The 24000-nt window shown below is 43.8% G+C and overlaps 2 protein-coding genes across 2 annotated transcripts in view; both read right to left on the bottom strand.

The window, feature by feature from the left end:
• The window catches only part of LOC110171932 (dehydrogenase/reductase SDR family member 13-like), a 43524-nt gene that overhangs the window by 15658 nt on the left and 3866 nt on the right, over window positions 1-24000 (bottom strand). The gene's annotated exons all lie outside the window — the stretch shown is intronic.
• LOC129407232 (retinol dehydrogenase 11-like) overlaps window positions 10974-24000 on the bottom strand; it is a 14985-nt gene continuing 1958 nt past the window's right edge. Inside the window, exons 2-5 of the mRNA XM_055147806.1 lie at window positions 23498-23727; window positions 19403-19499; window positions 14707-14860; window positions 10974-11503 (exon numbers count right to left, since the gene is read on the bottom strand). Of these exons, the coding sequence (XP_055003781.1) occupies window positions 11401-11503; window positions 14707-14860; window positions 19403-19499; window positions 23498-23727 (584 nt within the window). The 3' untranslated portion in view covers window positions 10974-11400. The remainder of the gene's footprint in view (window positions 11504-14706; window positions 14861-19402; window positions 19500-23497; window positions 23728-24000) is intronic.

The following is a 24000-nucleotide window of genomic DNA, read 5'->3' as shown; positions in this document are numbered from 1 at the left end:
AGAAGACCTGAAAATGTGTCTCGCTCCTCCACCGTCCTGCTCCTGAGTGAAGGAAGTAAGAGTCAAAAACACAGAAGTGGGTATTGAGATGTGGTAAGAAATATCACAGGAAATTTGCGTATAAAAGTTATATCACCAGTATCAGCATTTTACCATTTAATTCTGGGGAAAGCAGAAGAGACACAATAGCAAATTTACTTTCCACTTAAAAGCTTTATGGCAGAAGGAATAAAAGATTTGGCGTAATTGTTGGTCTTTTGCTGTGGGGTGACATATCGTCTCCCAGAGGACATTTGCACAAACTGTGAGTGCAGGACATGGTTAGGCTCAGTGTGGCCTTAGTCTTTTGGAGCACACGATGTCTCCACACAGAGGCCAGATCCTCCGTCTGAACACCACTGATTTTGCCGCACACTTTGACTGTCTGGTTCAGACTGTTCTTGTCCTTCACAGAAAACCCATAAAACCAACAAAAATGTTTTTTGTTCATCAGCACATTCTGTCCGTCCATAACCAGGCCCCTGCACACCTCACTGACCTCCTGCAGCCCCAGCGCCTCCTGCAGGCTCTGACCAGCTCCTCAAACCTCCTCATGCCCACAGTCAAAGCAAAGCACCAGACCTTGGGGGACCGAGCCTTTGCCATTGTCCCCCCAACTCTCTGGAACTTTCTCCCTCCACATCAGAAACTCACTAAAAACCTTCAAAAAAAACAAAAAAAAACAGTTTAGAGATCACCTTTTCCTCACAGCCTGTAAGCCCCAAACATTACAGTTTCCTCACTACTTGAGTTTGTTTGTCCTGTCCTTTTTATTGTGAAGTGTCTGAGTTACTGTGAGAAGCACTATATAAACTTTACTATATACATACTAAATAATTAGTGCTGTCATGCGCTAAAAAAAATTGAGAGATTAATTAATTATGATCTGTAATTAATTAATCTAATTAATCTCATTTTAATCTCACCTAAAAATTGCTGAAAAAAGCTTCAATTTGAGGTATTTTCATTTAAATTCATTATTACATTATTGTGGCAGATCAAAAGACTGATATAGATTAAAAAAGTGACTTTATAAAGTCATTTATTGTTTAACAAATCTCTCCAAATTGGATATTGAGTCCAAGTCTCCATGAATAAGAAACTGTTTGCTGTAAAGTAAAGACGAGGAAATCTGAACATAATAACTTTTGTCTAAAGACAATAAAAAGTCCAGTCTTTCCTTAACCATATTAAACATATTATTGATAGACAAATGCTTTATATATGAGATCACTGGTTTTAGTCCTTGTTTTAGTCCTGGTTTAGACCTGCTTTAGTCCTACTTTAGTCCTAGTTTAGTCCTGGAATGAATTAATCCTGGTTTTAGTCCTGGTGTTAGTTCTGGTTTAGTCCTGGTTTAGACCTGGTTTAGACCTGGTTTTAGTTCTGGTTTTAGTTCTGGTTTAGTGCTGGTTTAGTCCTGGTTTAGACCTGGTTTAGACCTGGTTTTAGTTCTGGTTTTAGTTCTGGTTTAGTCCTGGACTGGATTAGTCCTGGTTTTAGTCTTGGTGTTAGTTCTGGTTTAGAGGCTCACAGGAGGAAGAAGCGTGAGAAAAACACGATCCACACGCGGCTCACGGGAGCTCGTCGGTGTCCGCGCAGTAACTACGGAAGGAAACGTGGTCCGCGCGTTCTCAGGTTAATGACGATGATGAAGTGTGTGTTGTGTGTGTGTGTTGTGTGTGTGTTGTGTTTGTGTGTGTTTGTGTGTGTGTTTGTGTGTGTTTGTGTGTGTGTTGTGTGTGTGTGTGTGTTTGTGTGTGTGTGTGTGTGTGTGTGTGTGTGTTTGTGTTTGTGTGTGTGTTGTGTGTGTGTGTGTGTGTGTATAGGACAGTAGTGCAGACATCATGAGTCTATGCAGGTTGTTTTCACCAGTGACATTTAAGTTGTAGGCAATTTTATATTTATTTTCTTTTATATTTCACATCGGGAGAAGAATTTCCAAGACACAAATGTGTTTTTACCTGTGCACTGCTGCTCTGTTCTACTGGCTCTTCCACCTCGTCCATTGTGCCTGACGCCGCCAACGTTAACATGACGTTTACATCGCTGTTACTGCGCACGTTTTGTGTGGGTTTCCGGCAATGAGTGGAATTACCGAAATAAAAAAATGTATAAATGTGTTTTGTGTGTGTGTTTATAAAAACAGGTTTTATAATAAAGCAACTCACATACAGAAACAGTAAAGTTAGAGATTAAAAATGAGATTAACGCGATTAAAAAACATAACGCGCTAAATATGACTGTAATTAATTAATCGCAATTAACGCGATAATTTGACACCCCTATAAATAATATGATTTATTTTGTAGGTATCGGACGGGGCCGTGTATGAACTTCTCAGATTCAGTCCAAACCTGTCAGGTGTTTTCCTGGTGCCTCTGGAGAAAGAAACAGATTTACCAAAGTGAGACACAAGTTTACTGATCCATTTATTTACATTTTAGACTTTAACTTGTAGAGTTTTGTCCTCTAGTCCTGCTCTTTTAGCTGCAGCTGAAAACTTCACCGTGACGTATCCACAATTCAAGTTTCCCTGGTGAGTAAACTTGATAGAGGAGCTGCTTTATGTGTCTGTAGTCATCAGTGTTGGGAAGGTGACTTTTAAAATGTAATCCCCTACAGATTACAGATTACATACACCAAAATGTAGTTTGTAACGTAATCCATTAAGTTACTTAAGGTGAGTAATGTAATCTGAATACTTTGGATTACTTGATTTGCTGTAGAGAAACAAAGACGAGGAAATTGTAACATAAGATGTTTTGTCTGATAAAAGAAAATAAAAAAGTCCAGATTTTACTGAACCAAATTAAAAATATTATTGATAGAAGACGAGAAGGATTTAGTCCTGTTAAATCCTGTTTTAGTCCTGGGTTAGTCCTGGTTTCAGACCTGGTTTTAGTCCTGGTTTAGACCTGGTTTAGATCTAGTTTAGTCCTGGTTGTAGTACAGGTTTAGTCCTGGTTTAGACCTGGTTTAGTCCTGGTTTAGTCCTGGTTTTAGTACAGGTTTAGACCTTGTTTAGACCTGGTTTTAGTCCTGGTTTAGACCTGTTTCAGACCTGTTTCTCTGACTCGGTTTAGACCTGGTTTAGATCTAGTTTAGACCTGGTTTAGTTTCCAGCAATGAGTGAAATTACCGAAAAAAAGGAAAAAAAGGGAATAGCCCAAAATGTGAAAACAGGAAAATCCCTCTGTGTAATCCATTTATTTCAACAAAGTAACTGTAATCCAATTACCACTCACTGAAACAGTAACTGTAACTGAATACAGTTACTCATAATTTGTACTCTGATTACGTAACTCTGGCACATGTAATCTGTTACTCCTCAACACTGGAGTTATAACATTATTTATTTTTTTAGGAGAAACTTTCATGTAAACTCGTTCTATTTGAAGAGCTGAGAATTTCAACATAAAACAAAACTAAACCAGAACTGCCTAATTTTTCTCCTCAAACACTTCGAGACACTTTCAGGAAACGGCAGTAAAGCTACAAAATCCATCACGTCACATTTGGGCTGGACGGTCCTGCTGATAGTTGTGGTGAAGAAGGAGCTGAGCCAAAAGGCGAAGCTCTTGATTTACTGGTCAGTCTTCGTTCCTACTCTCACCTCTGGTCATGAGCTCTGGGTCATGACCGAAAGAACAAGATCGCGGATACAAGCGCTCGAAATGAGTTTCCTCCGCAGGGTGTCTGGGCGCTCCCTTAGAGACAGGGTGAGGAGCTCAGTCACACGGGAGGAGCTCGGAGTAGAGCCGCTGCTCCTCCACGTGGAGAGGAGCGTCTGAGGGGAGGACGTCTGTTCTGATGTCTCCTGGACGTCTCCCTCAGGAGGTGTTCATGTCCCACCGGGAGGAGGCCCCGGGGAAGACCCAGGACACACTGGAGGGACTATGTCTCTGGACTGGCCTGGGAACATCTCAGGGTCCCCCCGAGGAGCTGGAGGAAGTGTCTGGGGTGAAGGAAGTCTGGGAGTCTCTGCTTAGACTGATGTCCCCCCAACCCGACCCCAGCTAAGCGGAAGAAAATAGATGGATGGATGATTCTGTTGATAAATACATCACTTTTCTTCTTTTTTTTTCACTCAAAGTGCACTTTGTATTTCACTCATCATGTGCACAGGCTCGTTCACACTGTACGAGACGCAGACAGCGATGGAGCTGAAGTGTCTTGCCCAAGGAAACAAAATATAGGGTTCAAACTACCAACCTGGGTCATTGTCTCTGCCACCTGAGCAATTTGTGCCTTTGAATGAGAAAAGAGTCAAATGTCCCTGATAAAGACTCACTGTAACTTCAGCCACAGAAACTCTGAGGAGAAAAACATTCAGTAGAAACATTTGTTACGTTTGGGCACTTTTGGTTTTTTCTCTGCTTTCTTTTTATTGTTTATATTTTTTGTAGCATTTCTGCTTAGTTTTGTTTTTGTAGGTTAATTATGTTTTTGTAGTTTTTTTTTGTGCAGGAGGCCTTAAATGCGCGAGTCCGGCGCCGTCTCTCTCTCTCTCTCGCTCTCTCCTCCTCCTCGTCCGCCGCCGCCGCCGCAGGTACCGGAGCGCACACGCCTCGCGCTGGGAGACGCCCTGCTGGCTCTCCTGCTCCATCGTTTTGGTAGCTTGTGTTAGCCGTTAGCCTTTTGTTTGACCTGGTGGGACCGACTGTCCTGTTTTCGCTTTTCTGTTGGGTTTAGGTTGTTGGGTTTTTTGTCTTTAGTTACGGGCGCTGGCACCGGCTCCTACGGCCCTGTACAGGGTTGGCCCGGTGTCGCACCCTTTTGTTCTTTTTGGCCGGCTCACCAGGTCCACCTTTCCGTTGCTACTCTTGGTTTGGGCACGGGTAGGGTTTCTTTTTTTGGGGTTAAACAACTTTGCACAAACAAAAATAAAAGAACTCTAAAATTCTATCTTTGGTTCCCGTGTCCAGTGAGTGTCACTACGCCACCTGGAGGCAACAACAGGCAGCAACACCCTCCAGTTATTTTAATAGATCCATGGAAAAAGGTCAATGGAGCCAGACTCAGACGCAGCCAGAAGAGCCGCACGGGAACTTCCATTTTTCTATCCGGTCTGTGCATGGGTCTATGTCATTAGCATTAACCAACAGTTCTTCAGTTTGTCTCTTTCACCTTTTAGTGTCAAATCAAACTCCTGAACAGAACCAAGACGCTCTGGTCACAGGGAAATGAACATGTGCTCTTTAAATCACGTTTGTGTTTTTTCATGACTTTGGTTGTGGGGGACGGGGTCTCAGTCACACTTTTATGAGAAATAATTCAAAACAATATATAATTTACAGCCGTGGAGAGATTAGAGTTTGTTTTTACATGATTAGACGAATAATACTATAATTCTGTAGTATTTTTGTTCTTACTTGACTGCTCGTTTAACATTTTCAGTTAATGTCTTGCTGACTTACCTGTAAAATCCAAAGAGAGCTGAACGCAAACAACTGTATCTTGATCTCTTGTAGTAACAGGAAAGATGTTTTAATCATGAATTAAACAGGTAGATAACAATATTTAAGTCATTTTGTAACGTGCATTTACTGTCATTTTAATTGCTGTGGGTCTCATTTATAAACCAACGCTGACTTCAGGGGCATCCCATTAACAAAACATATCTGCAAAATTATTCTTAATATTTTTTTACTGTATATTTTTTGTCATTTTGTAATAAATAAATGAACAAAAATAAATAAATAGATAAATACACTAATGACCAGACTTCACATCTTCATACAGTATCAGAAAATTGTGTATTCTGGACCTCAGGGGGAGGGATTTTCACACAACATTAAGTTTAAAAATGCAGCTTTTTTCACTGTTTTCTCAATCCTCTGTTACACACAAAATAAACAAGTCCCATGAACGCTGGTAAAAATGCACATAAAATGCATTTATTTTATTAAAGAATTCATAAAATTACAAATCCATCATTTAGTAACATCTGAAAAAATTCTAATGAAATGTTAGTGAAGGGAAAATGAAATGAAGACATATTATTTGGTAAAACGTTTGTTGTACAAAGTCAGGATTTAAAGTGCATATGACAGGTTTCATGAATTTCACCAAAACACAAATAGTCTTGGGACGAGACAAGACAAGATTTTTAAGCATAATTTGTAAATAATAATAAAAACAACAATCCATTTCACAATTTTGACATTACAATTTTTTTGTTTATTTTTTGTAATAATTTTGTGGTCTATAGTAGGGGTGTGCTAAAATATCGATACATAGATACGTATCGATATTTTTCAAATCGACACAGTATCGATTCTCCGTTTTCTAGTATCGATATTCCCCTTGGACGTTAGGGGGCAGTACAGCCGCGCCTCCACGTCTTTACTTCACTGGCGAAGAGAAGCACGCGAGAGAAGCGAAAATAGAAAACGGTAGGAAAGATTTTTCAACTGCAGACGTACGGGCGCATTGTGGTTTCAAAGCCCAAGAAAAGAGGCAGGAGATGGACAAGACCAGAGCTATTTGTATGCACTGCCAAACTGCTATCAAATATTCAGGTAATACGACCAACCTCCGAGTTCACATGCAGCGCCACCATCCCGATAAGCCTTGCCGCTCCCAAAGAAAAGCATGGACCCAAAACAACCCACTTTGCAGAGTCAAATAAGTAAACCAGCCTCCAACTCTCCGCGTGCACTTAAGATCACAGACACTATTGTGCGTTATATCTGCCAAGGTCTGTGCCCGTACAGTGTCGTGGAGAACCCAGGCTTTCGCTTCATAGTAAACACATCAACGTTACGTGATTCCCACGTGTAAACATTTGACGGAGGTGGCGATCCCGCGAATGTACCAGAGGGTGAAAGACGCAGTTAAAACCAGTTTAAGGCTGCGTTCAGACTGCAGCCTGAAGTGACCCAAATCCGATTTTTTGGCCTCTATGTGACGTGTATCTGATCTTTTAATGACAGTCTGAAGGACACAGTAGGGGTGTGCAGCAAAAATATTGGAATATCAATATATCGTATCACTTAATGTGATGATACAGTATCGATATCGTGGGCTGCTGTATCGATATAATATATGATGCAAACAAATGTTTGTGTTTCATATGAATTTTGCACAAGAAGTGGTTTAACAAAGACTTTAGTATCACAGCCATGATTTAGACTTTATTTTTTATTGAACCGTATCGAATCGATTTGATATATATCATATCAAATCTAAAGTGCACTGTATCGAGATATGTATCGTATCATGGCCTGTGTATCGAGGTATGTATGTATCGGCAACTTCTTAATGATACCCAGCCCTACGACACAGATCTGATTATTTTCAAATGTGACCCAGGACACTTGGATATGTGCTCCTAAAACCGATACATATCTGATCTTTTGACATGCGACTTCAGTCTGAACGGTCAAAGTGCATTCATCCACCTACACGTTATCAACAAGACACAAACGTCACTATTCCCCACATCCACACGTTCCTTTCAACGGACGTCGCTGCCGCTGTCCCACAAAACACCACGGCCAAAAACCTCGTCCTTCTCCTTCTCAATCTCCTCCTTAAAACAAGTTGTTCATGTTCTGGCTCCGGTACGAGAGGAACTTTAAAATCTCCAGGTGCTCGATGCTGCGTCCATGTTTGGACAACTTCTGTAAACACAGAGACGCTCGCTGCGGTTGACGTCGTCGTGTCTCCAGTGTCACATGTGGGACACTTTCGGGCCATTTAATGTTCACACTGGAGTCACATACAAGTCACATTTAACTGGAAATGTGAACGACCTCGCAAAAACATCGGATTTCACAAAAAAATTGGAATTGAGCGTTAAGCCCTGCAGTCTGAACGTAGACTAAGTGCAGCTCCAAGAGTGGCCCTTACCCACCCACCTCACCTGCACAGCATATGCAAATACGGAAGGCACAAGTGGTAAAACAGACGGTCGGAGAAGGGAGGAAGAAGACAAAGTGAGTGTAAGGCTGCTCTACCTCAGCCCACTCCTGCATCCCGCTCACAAATCCAAAGAGACGTGGAGAAAGTCTGAAGACAGGACTGGTGGAGCCGGATGCGTCTATTGTCAAAGTCGATCTTTTCAAGTCTTTTGAACCATATCACTTTTGTTTCTGGTTCTGATATTGTCATATTTTAGTTTTGAGATTCGGACATTGTAATTGTGTGGTTGTTGGTTGTTCTAACAGTGGAAAACGGCTCGAGAAACGGGCTTCGGAAGTTTGCGAACTACATAACTGCAAAAGGGAATCATATCTGTGGAGCGACAACAAAGCAGGATCCCGTTTGTTAGTCGAGAGGTGCAGAAGACAAACAGACTGAGCTGCACTTTCTTGTTCTTGTGGTTTTACAGCAACATCACGTCTTGGTCTCTTTGCAGTGGAAGGTGTTTCTTGGTGAACAGTTGCTGCCTTTTGACTTTTTAAATTCGTAACCGAGGTTGAGCGAGGGATCGGGGTTATGGTTTGTTGGTGCTCCACATACAAAATGTTCACTGCAAACACGGGATGATTTCTATTTCCTTTTTGGTCCTTCCTTTCACTATTTTTTAATTCCATTGGGAAGAGAAACTACGCAAACCCTGAGAGGCAAGAGAAAGAAAAAAAAAAAGAGGCAGGTCATTTGGGCTCTATTTTCTAAGTGTTTTTTTTTTTTTTTTTTCACCAACTCAAAAAAAAAAAAATAAAATTTCTACAAAAAAAAAAAAAAAATTCATAAAATAAAATAAAAAATTCTGTGAGCCCTACGTGTCAAGACGCACCTCAGTCCCGCTAAAACCAGAGGCAGTGCGGCGTTCTGTCTCAGCCTGGAGCAGTGATTCCCACTCTCACTCTCACAGAATGACAGCGGATCAGTGATGCATCGATCTTACTTCTCAAATTACTCATAAAAGAAAACATAAAACTCATGAAAAGACTGTATTCAGCTAGAATAAAAACACACAACCCGGACCAGGGGAGTTTTGAACCCCGACCTCCCACGTCCCAACCCAGAACCTCACGCCATAAGACAATTCTCCGGCAGTTTGCTGGAGCTGAAGTGTGGTACTTATAGAACACCACTTAGGCTCTGAGTGGTGTTTTTTTTGTTTTTTGGTTTTTTTTTCGACAGCCACATCAACAGAGAAAAAAAAACAAGAAAAAAATAAATAAATTGTAGAAAAAAAAATTGTAGAAAAAAATTTTTTTTTTTTAAAGATTTTTTTTTTTTTTTTTGAGTTGGTGAAAAAAAAAAAAAAAAAACACTTAGAAAATAGAGCCCAAATGACCTGCCTCTTTCTTTTTTTTTTTTCTCTTGCCTCTCAGAGCTTCCGTAAGAAACAGTTTGAACGGAGGTTTGCAGTCACACACATCGGATTTCCTTTTGCATTTATGGAGTTCACAAACTTCCAAAGCCCGATTTCCGTTGTTAGGATCAAACAACCACACAATAACGATGTCCGAATTAGGGATGGGCATGATTAATCGATTAATCGATAATTGATCATTAAGAATTACATCGATTACGTTAATTTTAATCGACAAACCGAATGTAGGTTGCTGTGTGTAGTGTGACCAAACAGGTGTGTACATGTGTCTCTGCATCAGAAGGAGCGAGACACAAACAGTCGGTCAGTCTGCAACGTATCGAAGCACAAATGTGTATTTAACGATGATTTATACAAGAAAATCCACGCTTTCCGTTGCGTTCGGGACAAGTGTGAGTCCATGTGCACAGTGTATAAAGCAGGAACATATGTTTCTGTGTCCAGTGGGAAAAAGTTTTACCAGGTGAGAGAAGCGCAATGTCGATGACGAGTCTCCACCTCCCTCCCCCCGTACGGTGTCCTGGTTTTGACAAAGGTAAATCTGGTCACACTAACCTGTATTCACCTGAGTCATGTCTTTTAATCCAACAGAAATTGAACCACATCAGCGACACAAGAGCTGTAGTTTTATCTTCAATTAGTTTATGCAAATTAGCGATGCGGTTTTAAGTTTTGTTTCTGTGAGAGTTGAACAAAACTGAATTAAACACATTATAATGTCAAACGGGCTGATGTGGCTCTAGAGTCGTTACGGTTTATATGTCGTAAAGTTGAATTTATTTATGCAGATTAGTAGAGCAGATAGTAATAATAATGATGATCATTTTCATATAAAAACGTTAATGATTAATCGATAACCGATCGTTAATTCTTCCGACGATCGATTAAGAAAATTTCATCGAATGCCCATCCCTAGTCCCAATCCCAAAACTAAAATATGACAATATCAGAACCAGAAACAAAAGTGATATGGTTCAAAAGACTTGAAAAAAAATCTGCTTTGTCAATAGACGCATCCCACTGGGAAAACAAACAAGGAAAGAAAGAGAAAGAGGGAGAGATGGATAAGGAGAGAAAGAGGGAGGACATGGGCAGAAAGAGGGAGAGAAAGAGGGAGACAGAGAGAAGGACAAGAGAGTAAGAGGAGTGAGAGAGAGGGATAAGGAGAGAAAAAAGAAGAGAAAGGGGGAGAAATGGATAAGGAGGGAAAGAGGGAGTGAGGGATAAGGAGAGAAAGAGGGAGAGTGGGATAAGGAGGGAAAGAGGGAGAGGGAAAGAGGGATAAGGAGAGAGAGAGGGAGAGAAGGAGGAGAGAAGGAAGGAAGGAGGGTGGGAGGGACAAAGAAGAGTGAGAGAGAGGGAGAAAGATGAGAGGACAAAGACAGAGAGAGACAGAAGAGAGAGAGATAGAGGAAGAGGAGAGAAAGAGGGAGAGAGAGACAAGGAGAAGAAGAGAGAGAGACAAAGAGAGAAAGAGGAGAGAAGGAGGAGAGACGGAGAGAAGGAAGGAAGGAGGGTGGGAGGGACAAAAAAGAGTGAGAGAGAGGGAGAAAGATAGAAAAGAGGGAGAGAAAGAGAGAGGAAGAAGGAGAGAAAGAGAGAGAGACAAGGGAGAAAGAAGGAGAGGAGAGAGGGACAAAGAGAGAAAGAGGGAGAGAAGGAGGAGAGAAGGAAGGAAGGAGGGTGGGAGGGACAAAAAAGAGTGAGAGAGAGGGAGAAAGATAGAAAAGAGGGAGAGAAAGAGAGAGGAAGAAGGAGAGAAAGAGGGACAGAGGGACAAGGAGAGAATGAAGAAGAGGAAGAGAAGGACAAGCTTTTCCACTGGGAAAACAAACATGACGATTTGATGCTCACTTTTTTTGAATAATCCTTCCCAGTATGAATCGCGAGACGACCGGAAGTGCGAAATTCGTGACGCATGTATGAGGTGTTTTTGAGCTATAAAACCACCTGTAATTGAATAAATGTACATGCAGCTTTAATTAGAAAACCATGAAATCCCGTCATATGCATTTTAAGTTCGGTGTTTCCTTGGCGCGCGTTTTCGTTTTTGTTTTTTCCCGGTGAGGTCAGATTCCTGCTAACCGCTCACTGACCTCCCACAGCTTCTTGGCCAGAGCGTCGTCTCTGCTTTTGGCCGAGCCCTGAGCCACGGAGCAGCGAGAGAAGTACCTGAAAACACAACGGACGACGGACGACGCTCAGAAAACTGGAGGGAGGTGTGACGGGCTTTTCTCATCTACTGTGTTTTATAATCATCAGTCGTGTCGTCACAAACACAACCGGAGCTGTGAGCTTCTCTAACAGGAAAAGACTCAAGAAACACGTCGGAATGAAGAGAAAACAAAGGTACAGAGGGTTAAAGTACAAGAGAGAGGGAGAGAAGAAGGAAGGAGGAGGGAGGAGGGAGGGACAAGGAAGAGTGAGAGAGAGGGAGAAAAGATAGAAAAGAGGGAGAGAAAGAGAGGAAGGAGGGAGAGAGGGATAAGGAGAGAGAGAGGGAGAGAAGACGGAGAGAGGGAGGAGAGAAGGAAGGAAGGAGGAGGGAGGGACAAGGAAGAGTGAGAGAGAGGGAGAAAGATAGAAAAGAGGGAGAGAAAGAGAGGAAGGAGGAGAGAAAGAGGGAAAAGGAAAGAAAGCGTGAGGGAGGAATAAGGAGAGAAAGAGGGAGAGAAAGAAGGAGGGAGGAACAAGAAAATAGAGAAGGAGAGAGGGTTAAGGAGAGAAAGGGCGAGAGGGACAAGGAGAGACAGAAGGGGAGAGGGACAGGGAGAGATAGAGGGAGAGAGAGATAAGGAGAGAAAGAGAGGGAGGGAGGGAGTGATAAGGAAAGAAAGAGGGAGAGAGGGACAAGGAGAGAAAGAGGGGAGAGAAGGAGGAGAGACGGAGAGAGGGAGGAGAGAAGGAAGGAAGGAGGGTGGGAGGGACAAGGAAGAGTGAGAGAGAGGGAGAAAAGATAGAAAAGAGAGAGAGGAGGAGAGAAAGAGGGAGGAAGAAAGCGTGAGGGAGGAATAAGGAGAGAAAGAGGGAAAAGGAAAGAAAGCGTGAGGGAGGAATAAGGAGAGAAAGAGGGAGAGAGAGATAAGGAGAGAAAGAGGGGTAAGAGAGTTATAAGGAGAGAAAGAGAGGGAGGGAGGGAGTGATAAGGAAAGAAAGTGGGAGAGAGGGACAAGGAGAGAAAGAGAGAGAGAAGGAGGAGAGACGGAGAGAGGGAGGAGAGAAGGAAGGAAGGAGGGTGGGAGGGACAAGGAAGAGTGAGAGAGAGGGAGAAAGATAGAAAAGAGGGAGAGAAAGAGAGAGGAACAGGAGGAGAGAAGAAGAGAGGGAGAGAGGGACAAGGAGGAGAGAGAGAGAGAGAGAGAGAGAGAAGAGGAGAGAGAGAGAGAAGGAGAGAAAGAGGGAGAAAGGAGAGAAAGAGGGAGAGAGGAGGAAAGGAGAGAGAGAGAAGAGAGGAAAAGAGGAAGAGAGAGAGAGGGAAGAGGAAAGAAGGAGGGAGGAACAAGAAAAGAAAGAGGAATAGAGGGACAAGGAGAGAAAAAAGTGAGAGGGGAGGGAGAGAGGGACAAGAGGAGAAGAAAAAGGGGAGAGAGGGAAAGGAGAGAAAGAGAGAAAGAGAGGAGAGAGAGAGAGAGAGAAGAAAGAGGGAGAGAGGGACAAGGAGAGAAAGAGGTAGTGAGGGACAAGGAGAGAGAGAGGGAGAGAAGGAGGAGAGACGAGAGAGGAGGGAGGAGAGAAGGAAGGAAGGAGGGTGGGAGGGACAAGGAAGAGTGAGAGAGAGGGAGAAAGATAGAAAAGAGGGAGAGAAGAGAGAGGAAGAAGGAAGAGAAGAGGGAGAGAGGAAAGGAGAGAAGAAGAGCGAGAGAGAGGACAAGGAGAGAAAGAGAGAGGGGATAAGGAGACAGAGGGGAGAGAGGAGAGGGATGAGGAAGAAAGAGAAAGAGGGAAGAGAAAGGAGAGAAAGAGGGAGGAGATGGGAGAAAGAGGGGACAGAGAAGAAAGGAGAAGGAGTAAGAGGAGAGTGAGAGAGAGAGAGGGAGAAAGGAGGAGAAAAAAGAAGAGAAAGGGGAGAGAAAAGGAAGAAGAGGGAGTGAGGGATAAGGAGAGTGAGAGAGAGGACAAAGAGAGAGAAAGAGGGAGAGGGAGAGAAGGGATAAGGAGAGAAAGAGGGAGAGGGAAAGAGGGAGAGAGGAGAGAGGGATAAGGAGGAGAAGAGGGAGAGAGAGAGGGAGAGGAGAGAGGAAGGAAAGAGAAAGAGGGAGAGAAGAGAGGAAAAGGAGAGAAAGAGGGAGAGAGGGATAAGGAGAGAAAGAAGGAGGGAAGAACAAGAAAAGAGAGGGAGAGAGGGACAACGAGAGAAAAAGTGAGGGGGAGGGAGGAACACAGAGAGAAAAAGGGAGAGAGGGATACTGAGAGAAGAGGGAGAGGGACAAAGAGGGATAAGAGAGAGAAAGAGAAGAGAGAGGAAAGAGGAGAGAGGGAGAGAGGGATAAGGAGAAAAAAGAGGGAAGAGAGAAAGAGGAGAGAGGTGGAGAGAAGAGGGAGAGAGGGATAGAGGAGAGGAGAGGGAGAGAGGGATAAGGAGAGAAAGAAGGAGGAAAGGAGGAAAGGAAGAGAGAGAGAGAGGGAGAGAGAAGATAGAGGAAAGAGGGAAGAGTGGGATAAGGAGAGAAAAGTGAGAGGAAGGGAGGGACACGGAGAGAAAGAGGAAGAGGGGGAGAGGAATAAGGAGAGAAAGAGGGAGGAATAAGAGAGAAGAAGAGAGGGATAAGGGAGAAAAGAAAGAGGGAGAGGGGGAAGAGAAGAGAAAAGGGATAAGGAGAGAAAGAGGGAGAGGGAAAGAGGGACAAGGAGAGAGAGAGAGGGATAAGAAGAGAAAGAGGGAGGGAGGAACAAGAAAAGAAAGAGGGACAGAGGGACAAGGAGGGAAAAAATGAGAGGGATAAGAAAAGAGGGAGAAAAAGAGAGAGAGAGGGATAAGGAGTGAAAGAAGAGAGAAGGGAGAAAAAGGGAGAGGAATAGAGGAAAGGACACAGGAGAGAGAAAGAGGGAGAGAAAAGGGAGAGCGGGACAAGGGGAGAGAGAGGAGATGTTATTACTTTGTCTGGAATGTTTCACAGTGTGGCTTTAAACCTTTCTATCGTCACGGAGACCAAACCAGGCCAAGTTACAGGTCAGATCTGTGGAGAGGCGACGCCGCTCACAGTCAGAAAGTCTGATTTTCTTTGTATTTTTGAGCTTAAAACCACCTGTAAGTGAATAAATGTAAAGTAGAGCTGTTTAAAGTCACACTGTGGGACATTCCAGGCAGAAAATAGAAACAAGCAAAAGTTACACAGTGCAACTTTAAAAGAGATAAAGTAAGAGTGTCGATGTACCGTCCACTGAGCGGCTCGAGTCCCTCCTGCAGGACACAGTGCAGCGTGGTCTGAGCGCCCCCCTCTGGATCCAGGAAGAACAACCTCGAGATCGGAGTCAGCAGAGCGTTCATCCACCACTGAGAGTTTCTACCCAGCTCCGTACGAACAACACCTGAGAGAGAGAGAGAGAGTTTCTACCCAGCTCCGTACGAACAACACCTGAGAGAGAGAGAGAGAGTTTCTACCCAGCTCCGTACGAACAACACCTGAGAGGGAGAGAGAGAGTTTTCCAGTCCGACGACAACACCTGAGACAGGAGAGAGAGAGAGTTTTCTACCAGCTCCGTACGAACAACACCTGAGACAGAGAGAGAGAGTTTCTACCCAGCTCCGTACGAACAACACCTGAGACAGAGAGAGAGAGAGACCCAGCTTCCGAGAGAGAGAGAGAGAGAGTTTCTACCCAGCTCCGTACGAACAACACCTGAGAGAGAGAGAGAGAGAGTTTCTACCCAGTCCGTAACGAACAAACACCTGAGACAGAGAGAGAGAGAGAGTCTTCTACCCAGCTCCGTACGAACAAACACCCTGAGACAGAGAGAGAGAGAGTTTCTACCCAGCTTCTAGTTTCCCCAGCTCCGTACGAACAACACCTGAGACAGAGAGAGAGAGTTTTTCTACGAACAACACCCAGCTCCGTACGACACTGAGACAGAGAGAGAGAGAAGAGCTACCCAGAGTTTCTACCCAGCTCCGTACGAACAACACCTGAGAGAGAGAGAGAGAGAGTTTCTACCCAGCTCCGTACGAACAACACCTGAGAGAGAGAGAGAGAGAGAGTTTCTACCCAGCTCCGTACGAACAACACCTGAGACAGAGAGAGAGAGTTTCTACCCAGCTCCGTACGAACAACACCTGAGACAGAGAGAGAGAGTTTCTACCCAGCTCCGTACGAACAACACCTGAGAAGAGAGAGAGAGAGTTTCTACCCAGCTCCGTACGAACAACACCTGAGACAGAGAGAGAGAGTTTCTACCCAGCTCCGTACGAACAACACCTGAGAGAGAGAGAGAGAGTTTCTACCCAGCTCCGTACGAACAACACCTGAGACAGAGAGAGAGAGAGTTTCTACCCAGCTCCGTACGAACAACACCTGAGAGAGAGAGAGAGAGTTTCTACCCAGCTCCGTACGAACAACACCTGAGAGAGAGAGAGAGAGTTTCTACCCAGCTCCGTACGAACAACACCTGAGACAGAGAGAGAGAGAGAGAGAGAGAGAGACAGAAGAGAGAGAGACAGAGAGAGAGAACAGAGAGAGAGAAGAGAGAGAGAGAGAGAGAAGCAGAGAGAGAAGAGAGAGAGAAAGGAAAGAAGAGAGAGAGAGACGGAGAGAGAGAGAGAGAGACGGAGAGAGAGAGACACAGAGAGAGGAGAGACAAAGAGAGAGATGGAGAGAGAGACACAGAGAGAAGAGGGAGAGAGAGAGAGAGAAAGACAGAGAGAGATGGAGAGAGAAGAGAAGAGAGAGAGAGACGGAGAGAAGAGAGAGACGAGAGAGAAGAAAGACAGAGAGAGAGACAGAGAGACGAGAGAGAGAGAGAGAGAGAAGAAGAAGAGACAGAGAGAGAGAGAAAGAGAGAAGAGAGAGAGAGAGAGAGGAGAGAGAAGAGAGAGAGAGAGAGAGAGAGAAAGAGAAAGACAGAGAGAGAGAGACGGAGAGACGGAGAGAGAGACGGAGAGAGAGACAGAGAGAGGGAGAGACAAAGAGAGAGATGGAAGAGAGAGACACAGAGAGGAGAGAGAGAGAGAAGAAAGAGAGAGAGAGAGAGAGAGAGAGAGAGAGAGAGAGGAGAGAGAGACGGAGAGAGAGAGAGAGAGAGAGAGAGACGGAAGAAGAGACAGAGAGAGAGAGACGAGAGAGAGAGAGAGAGATGAGAGAGAGAGAGAAGAGAGAGAGAGACGAGAGAGAGAGAGAGAGAGAGACGGAGAGAGAGAAGACAGAGAGAGAGACAGAGAGACGAGAGAGAGAGAGAGACGGAGAGAGAGAGGAGAGAGAGAGAGAGAGAGAGAGAGAGAGAGAGAGAGAGAGACAGAGAGAGAGAGAGAGAGAGAGACAGAGAGAGAGAGAGAGAGAGAGAGAGAGAGGAGAGAGAGAGAGAGAGAGAGAGAGAGAGAGAGAGAGACAGAGAGAGAGAGAGAGAGAGAGAGAGAGGGAGAGAGAGAAAGACAGAGAGAGAGAGACAGAGAGAGACGAGAGAGAGAGAGAGGAGAGGAGAGAAGAGAGAGAGAGAGAGAGAAGAGAGAGACGGAGAGAGAGGAGAGGGAGAAAGAGAGAGAGAGAGACGGAGAGAGAGAGAAAAAGACAGAGAGAGACAAGAGAGAGAGACAAAGAGACACAGAAGAGAGAAAGAAAAAGAGAGACAAAGAGAAGGAGAGGGAGAGAGAGACAGACAGAGGGAGAGACAAAGAGAGAGATGGAGAGAGAGACACAGAGAGAGACAGACAGAGAGATAGTGAAAACAGAGAGAAAGAGACAGAGAGACACAGAAAAGAGAGAGAAAGAGAGAGAGATAGTGAAACAGAGAGAAAGAGAGAGAGACACAGAAAGAAAGAGAGAGAAACACAGAGAGATACAGAAAGAGAGAAAGACACAGAGAGAGAGACACACAGAGAGAGAGAGAGAGACACAGAGAGAGACACAGAGAGAGAGAGAGACAGAGAGAGACACACAGACAGAGAGACAGAGAGAGAGAGTAAGACACAGTAGAGAGACACACGGAGAGAGAGAGACACAGAGAGAGAGAAGAAAGAGAGAGAGAGACACAGAAAGAATGAGAGAGAGAAAGACACAGAGAGAGAGACACAGAGAGAGAGAGAGACACAGAGAGAGAGACAGAGAACACACACACACAGAGAGAGACACAGAGAGAGAGACACAGAGACACACACACACACAGAGAGAGAGAGAGACACAGAGAGAAGACACACACACAGAGAGAGACACAGAGAGAGAGACACAGAGACACACACACACACAGAGAGAGAGAGAGACACAGAGAGAGACACACACACAGAGAGAGACACAGAGAGAGAGACACAGAGACACACAACACACAGACACAGAGAGAGAGAGACACAGAGAGAGACACACACACACACACAGAGAGAGACACACACACAGAGAGAGAGAGAGAGACAAAGAGAGAGAGAAAAAGACAGAGAGAGACACACAGAGAGAGAGACAGAGAGAGAAAGACACAGAGAGAGAGAAAAAGACAGAGAGAGACACACAGAGAGAGAGACAGAGAGAGAGAGAGACACAGAGAGAGAGAAAGACACACAGAGAGAGAGAAAGACACACAGAGAGAGAGAGAGAGACACAGAAGAGAGAGAGCGACACAGAGAGAGAGAAAGACACAGAAGAGAGAGAGAGACACAGAGAGAGAGAGAAAGACACAGAGAGAGAGACACACACAGAGAGAGAAAGACACAGAGAGAGAGAGACAGAGAGAGAGAGAGACAGAGAGACACAGAGAGAGAGAAAGACACAGAAGAGACAGAGAGACACAGAGCGAGAGAAAGACACAGAAGAGAGAGAGAAAGACACAGAGAGAGAGACACACAGAGAGAGAGAAAGACAAAGAAGAGAAAGAGACAGAGAGAAGAGAGAGAGAGAAAGAGGCACAGAAGAAAGAGAGACACAGAGAGAGAGACACAGAAGAGAGAGAGAGAAAGAGGCACAGAGAGAGGGAGAGACAGAGAAACAGAGAGAGACATGGGAAGAGAAAGAGAGACAGAGACACAGACAGAGAGAAAGAGAGAGACAGAGAGAGGGAGAGAAAGAGAGAGAGACAGAGACAGGAAGAGAGAGACGCAAACAGACAGAAAGAGAGACAGAAGGAAAGAAAGAAAAAGATAGAGAGAGAGAGACAGACAGACAGGAAGGGAGAGACACAAACAGACAGAAGAGAAAGACAGAAAGAAAGAAAGAGAAATACAGAGAGAGACAAATGAGAGAGGGAGAGAGAGACAGAGAGAGAGAAAGAAAGAAAGAGAAAAACAGAGACAGAAACACAAAAAGAGAAACATACACAGAAAGAAACAGAGGGACAAACAGAAAGAGAGAGAGACAGAAATAAATAAATTAAGAAATAGAGAAAGAGACACAGAGAGAGAGAGAGAAAGACAGACACAGGAAGAGAGCGACACAATCATGCAAAAAGAGAGAGAGACAGAAAGAAAGAAAGACAAACAGAGAGAAACAAAGAATAAGACGAGACACAGAGAAAGACATAAAGAAAGAGAGAAACAGAAAGAAAGAAAGAAAAACAGAGAGACACAACGAAACAGGTGAGAGACACACAGAAAGAAAGAGAAAGAGAGAGAAAAGGACAGAGGGAATATGAATATAATAATAAACACAAAAAATCTAAATTTACAAGAAAAAAAGTTTTTAAAGGGGCACTAAGTAATGCTTCTGGTGGAGGGTCTGCCACTTGCTTGTTTCCATGGAGATCGTATCGCGTGGCATGGAATGTTCCACAGTATGGCATTAACGTTATCCATACCTCACTTATCCTTACTACTGTGACTTAATGAATTGAACTGTGGAATATTCCAGGCCAAAGTGACGACGTCTCCATGGAAACAAGCAGGTAGCAGACCCTCCGCCAGTAAAGTTCCGTAGTGCGCCTTTAACCGGCTCTGTTACCGACCCGGGTGCACGCAGAAGCAGGACACGTTCGTTCCTTCGAGACGATTGGCCAGTTCTCGTGTGAAGAGCGAGTTGCAGAGTTTACTGTGGCAATAGGCCTGGAAGAACATAAGTATTTATTTATTTGGTTAAAAGGACGCAGATAATACTCCCTACAACTGTACAAAAATTCACCCTTATGCTTATGTAACAGATAATACTCTCTATGACTCACCCTTATGCAACAGATAATACTCCCTACAACTGTACAACTCACCACTATGTAACAGATATAATCCCTACAACTGTACAAAAACTCACGCTTATGTGACAGACAATACTCCCTACAACTGTACAACAACTCACCCTTATCCTTATGTAACAGATAATACTCCCTACAATGTACAACTTAACAGATAATACTCCCTACAACTGTACAAAAACTCACCCTTATGTGACAGACAATACTCCCTACAACTGTACAACAACTCACCCTTATCCGTATGCAACAGATAATACTCCCTACAACTGTACAACTCGCCACTATGTAACAGATAATACTCCCTACAACTGTACAACAACTCACCTTTATGTGACAGACAATACTCCCTACAACTGTACAACAACTCACCCTTATCCTTATGCAACAGATAATACTCCCTACAACTGTACAAAAACTCACCCTTATGTGACAGACAATACTCCCTACAACTGTACAACAACTCACCCTTATCCTTATGCAACAGATAATACTCCCTACGACTCACTCTTATGCAACAGATAATACTCCCTACAACTGTACAACTCGCCACTATGTAACAGATAATACTCCCTACAACTGTACAACTCGCCACTATGCAACAGATAATACTCCCTACAACTGTACAACTCGCCACTATGTAACAGATAATACTCCCTACAACTGTACAACTTGCCACTATGTAACAGATAATACTCCCTACAACTGTACAACAACTAACCCTTATAATACTCCCTACAACTGTACAACAACTCACCTCGCCATTATAATACTCCCTACAACTGTACAACAAATCACCTCGCCCTTGTAATACTCCCTACAACTGTACAAAAACTCACCCTTATGTAACAGATAATACTCCCTACAACTGTTATATATATATTACAGTTATTGGTACTTTACGGTGACATCAGGATGGGGGTTTTCTTCATGTATTTCTATGGTGAAATGTTTGTCAAACACCATAATGAAACAAAGACACAAGGAAAAATATAAAATTGATTTAAACCACACATTTTCTGGTTTAAATCGGTGATCAATACAAGCGTTCATGGTGCAGTTTGAAAGGCACTTCCCATAAAATATTTTGTCATTTTAACTAGGGATGTCCCGATCACCTTTTTTTGCCCCCGAGTCCGAGTCCTTTGATTTTGAGTATCTGCCGATACCGAGTCCCGATCCGATACTTCTATAAAACATTATGAAATGAACTAAGAGCAAAGAATCAGATCCAGGATGTGCGGGGATCAGATTGTGTTGATTTCATGTGTAGTATTTGGGCTGAACTTAATGTGAAAAATCAAATGTCCGAAAACTTTAATTTTATTAACTTTTCTAACCGTGAACCATCACTGTTGAAAATCTTGACTTTTCACACTCTGGTCTTGGAATGTGTAACTTATTAAACTTAATGAACTGGACAAAACAGGAACCAGACCAGAACCAGATCAGACCTGAGACTAGACTCTAGTTTGTATATTTGATATTACATGGAAGCAATAATACAAGATCTTACCAAATAAAAACGAGACGACAGAAGCCCCACAGCCTCTTTCCCGGCTGCTGCAACCACATCCACAAACCCACAGAGCACACACCACAACATCGGTCCCTCTGCTCAACAGACGCTCCACGCCGCTGGACGGACCCTCTCCGCCAAAAGCACCAGCAACATGTGTACGTGTGACGCCGCTCTCGGCCGCGAAGGTGTGAACACGGACCACAGAAGCCCAGGTAACAGCGCCCGAGCACGACACAGCCGACACAGTCACGCTGACTGGACGTCCCTGAGCAAATCCCACGCCTCAGAAAAACTGTTGTGTCCTGTGTGTTATATATGTTTATTATTTATCCGACACCTGATCGGTGCATAACATCTGAATCCACAGTCACGTGATCAGCGCCTGATTTCTGATCACGTGATCGGATCGGGACAAACCTAGTTTTTACCTGCAAGCGTTCTCGTGTAAACAGACCCTCAAACAGAAAAAAAAACACACCTACACCAAAGTTCACCTTTAGAAGAATCATTTGGATCATTTCAGCCCTGGAATTGCAAATTTCTACAGAAGCAAAAGTAAAAGGAGCTGTTCTCTTGAAAACTACAGCTTCATGACATCACAAGGTGGAACAGAGCATTTTGAGACAGACAGACTAATATTTAGGGTCCGACCGATATGGATTTTGTTGTGGCCAATATGATACCGATAAAATGGGTTTTGTGCCGATATAATCACCGATATATTTAGTGATGTAAAAATTCACTGTAAATCTTGAATTGTTTAAAACACTTAGGTTTGGCTCTAGTGGATTTTAAATTGGGTTTATTAAGGCGACATTTATTGTTGTTCTGACTTTTTACGTTATATTTACAGACAGTAGGTCAGACTAATGGCATTTTTGCATCACATTCTAGCAGCTAGTGATGAGTATTCCAGTTGTTTTTAGAGAACCGGCTCTTTTGGCTCGGCTCACTAAAAGCAGCCGGCTCTTTCGGCTCCCAAGCGCCTCTTCAGATTGTTTTGATGAAAGCAGGTCTAAAGCAGGAAAGCAGGACTAAAGCAGGACTAAAGCAGGACTAAAGCAGGACTAAAGTAGGTCTAAAGCAGGACTAAAGCAGGACTAAAGCAGGACTAAAGCAGGTCTAAAGCAGGACTAAAGCAGGACTAAAGCAGGACTAAAGCAGGACAAAAGCAGGACTAAAACAGGACTAAAGCAGGTCTAAAGCAGGACTAAAGCAGGTCTAAAGCAGGTCTAAAGCAGGTCTAAAGCAGGACAAAAGCAGGTCTAAAGCAGGTCTAAAGCAGGACTAAAGCAGGACTAAAGCAGGACTAAAGCAGGTCTAAAGCAGGTCTAAAGCAGGACTAAAGCAGGACTAAAGCAGGTCTAAAGCAGGTCTAAAGCAGATCTAAAGCAGATCTAAAGAATGTCTAAAGCAGGACTAAAGCAGGACTAAAGCAGGTCTAAAGCAGGACAAAAGCAGGTCTAAAGCAGGACTAAAGCAGGACTAAAGCAGGACTAAAGCAGGTCTAAAGCAGGACAAAAGCAGGACAAAAGCAGGTCTAAAGCAGGTCTAAAGCAGGTCTAAAGCAGGACTAAAGCAGGTCTAAAGCAGGACTAAAGCAGGACTAAAGCAGGTCTAAAGCAGATCTAAAGAATGTCTAAAGCAGGACTAAAGCAGGACTAAAGCAGGTCTAACGCAGGTCTAACGCAGGACTAAAGCAGGACTAAAGCAGGTCTAAAGCAGGACTAAAGCAGGACTAAAGCAGGAATAAAGCAGGTCTAAAGCAGGACTAAAGCAGGACTAAAGCAGGACTAAAGCAGGACTAAAGCGGATCTAAAGCAGGACTAAAGCAGGTCTAAAGCAGGACTAAAGCGGATCTAAAGCAGGACTAAAGCAGGTCTAAAGCAGGACTAAAGCAGGTCTAAAGCAGGACTAAAGCAGGACAAAAGCAGGACTAAAACAGGACTAAAGCAGGTCTAAAGCAGGTCTAAAGCAGGACTAAAGCAGGTCTAACGCAGGACTAAAGCAGGTCTAAAACAGGACTAAAGCAGAACTGAATCAGGACTGAAAAAGGACTAAACCAGGTCTAAAACAGATCTAACCCTTGTGTAAAACAGAACTAAACCAGAACTGAACCAGGACTGAGTGTCAGGACGGACTCGGTCTCTATCTCTCGCCCTCTCTCGAGCCCAAGACTAGTCCTGGTTTATTTATTTTATGCTGACTAATAGACTAATAATAAAGTGTTACTCAGACATGTTTTTTAACGTGGCTCAATGCTCACGAGAGTCAGTTCATGACCTTTAAACGAATCAAATCTTAAACTGAATTTAAATGTACAGATCTGAACCCACCATGAAGCGCGTGACCGAGTTCTCTCCTCGGACCAGGTCTTTGGTCTGGTCGAGGAGGGCGAAGTCCACGTCCCCGAAGCGGTGCAGCAGAGACGTCACGGTAACGATGCGGCTCGGGGCGCACTGCTTCAGTCTGTCCAGCAGGAGCAGCGTCAGCAGGAAGTGCCCCAAATGATTGACCCCGAACTCCATCCCAAAGCCGTCCTGAGTGCGCCCGGCACCAATCACACCTGCGCAGGGAAGAGAGGCTCCGTTTAGGCGTGAGAATGACTAAATTAAAGCTGCACTATTTAGCTTCTCTACTTGTTTCTATGGATACGTCATTGCTCTGCCTGGAATGTTCCACAGTGTGACATTAAACAGCTTTACCTTACATTTATTCAATTACAGGTGGTTTTTAAAGCTCAAAAACACCTAAAAAATTCTGACTGAGAGGTAGGGGTGTGCAAAAATATCAAAATATCAATGATACAGTATCGATATCGTGGGCTGCTCTATCGATA

This window comes from Boleophthalmus pectinirostris, unplaced genomic scaffold, assembly GCF_026225935.1.
Source record: "Boleophthalmus pectinirostris isolate CB_2022bp ecotype Guang Dong unplaced genomic scaffold, ASM2622593v1 HiC_scaffold_9, whole genome shotgun sequence".
Taxonomy (NCBI): Eukaryota; Metazoa; Chordata; class Actinopteri; order Gobiiformes; family Gobiidae; genus Boleophthalmus; species Boleophthalmus pectinirostris.
This window is presented reverse-complemented; position numbering and strand designations above follow the sequence as displayed.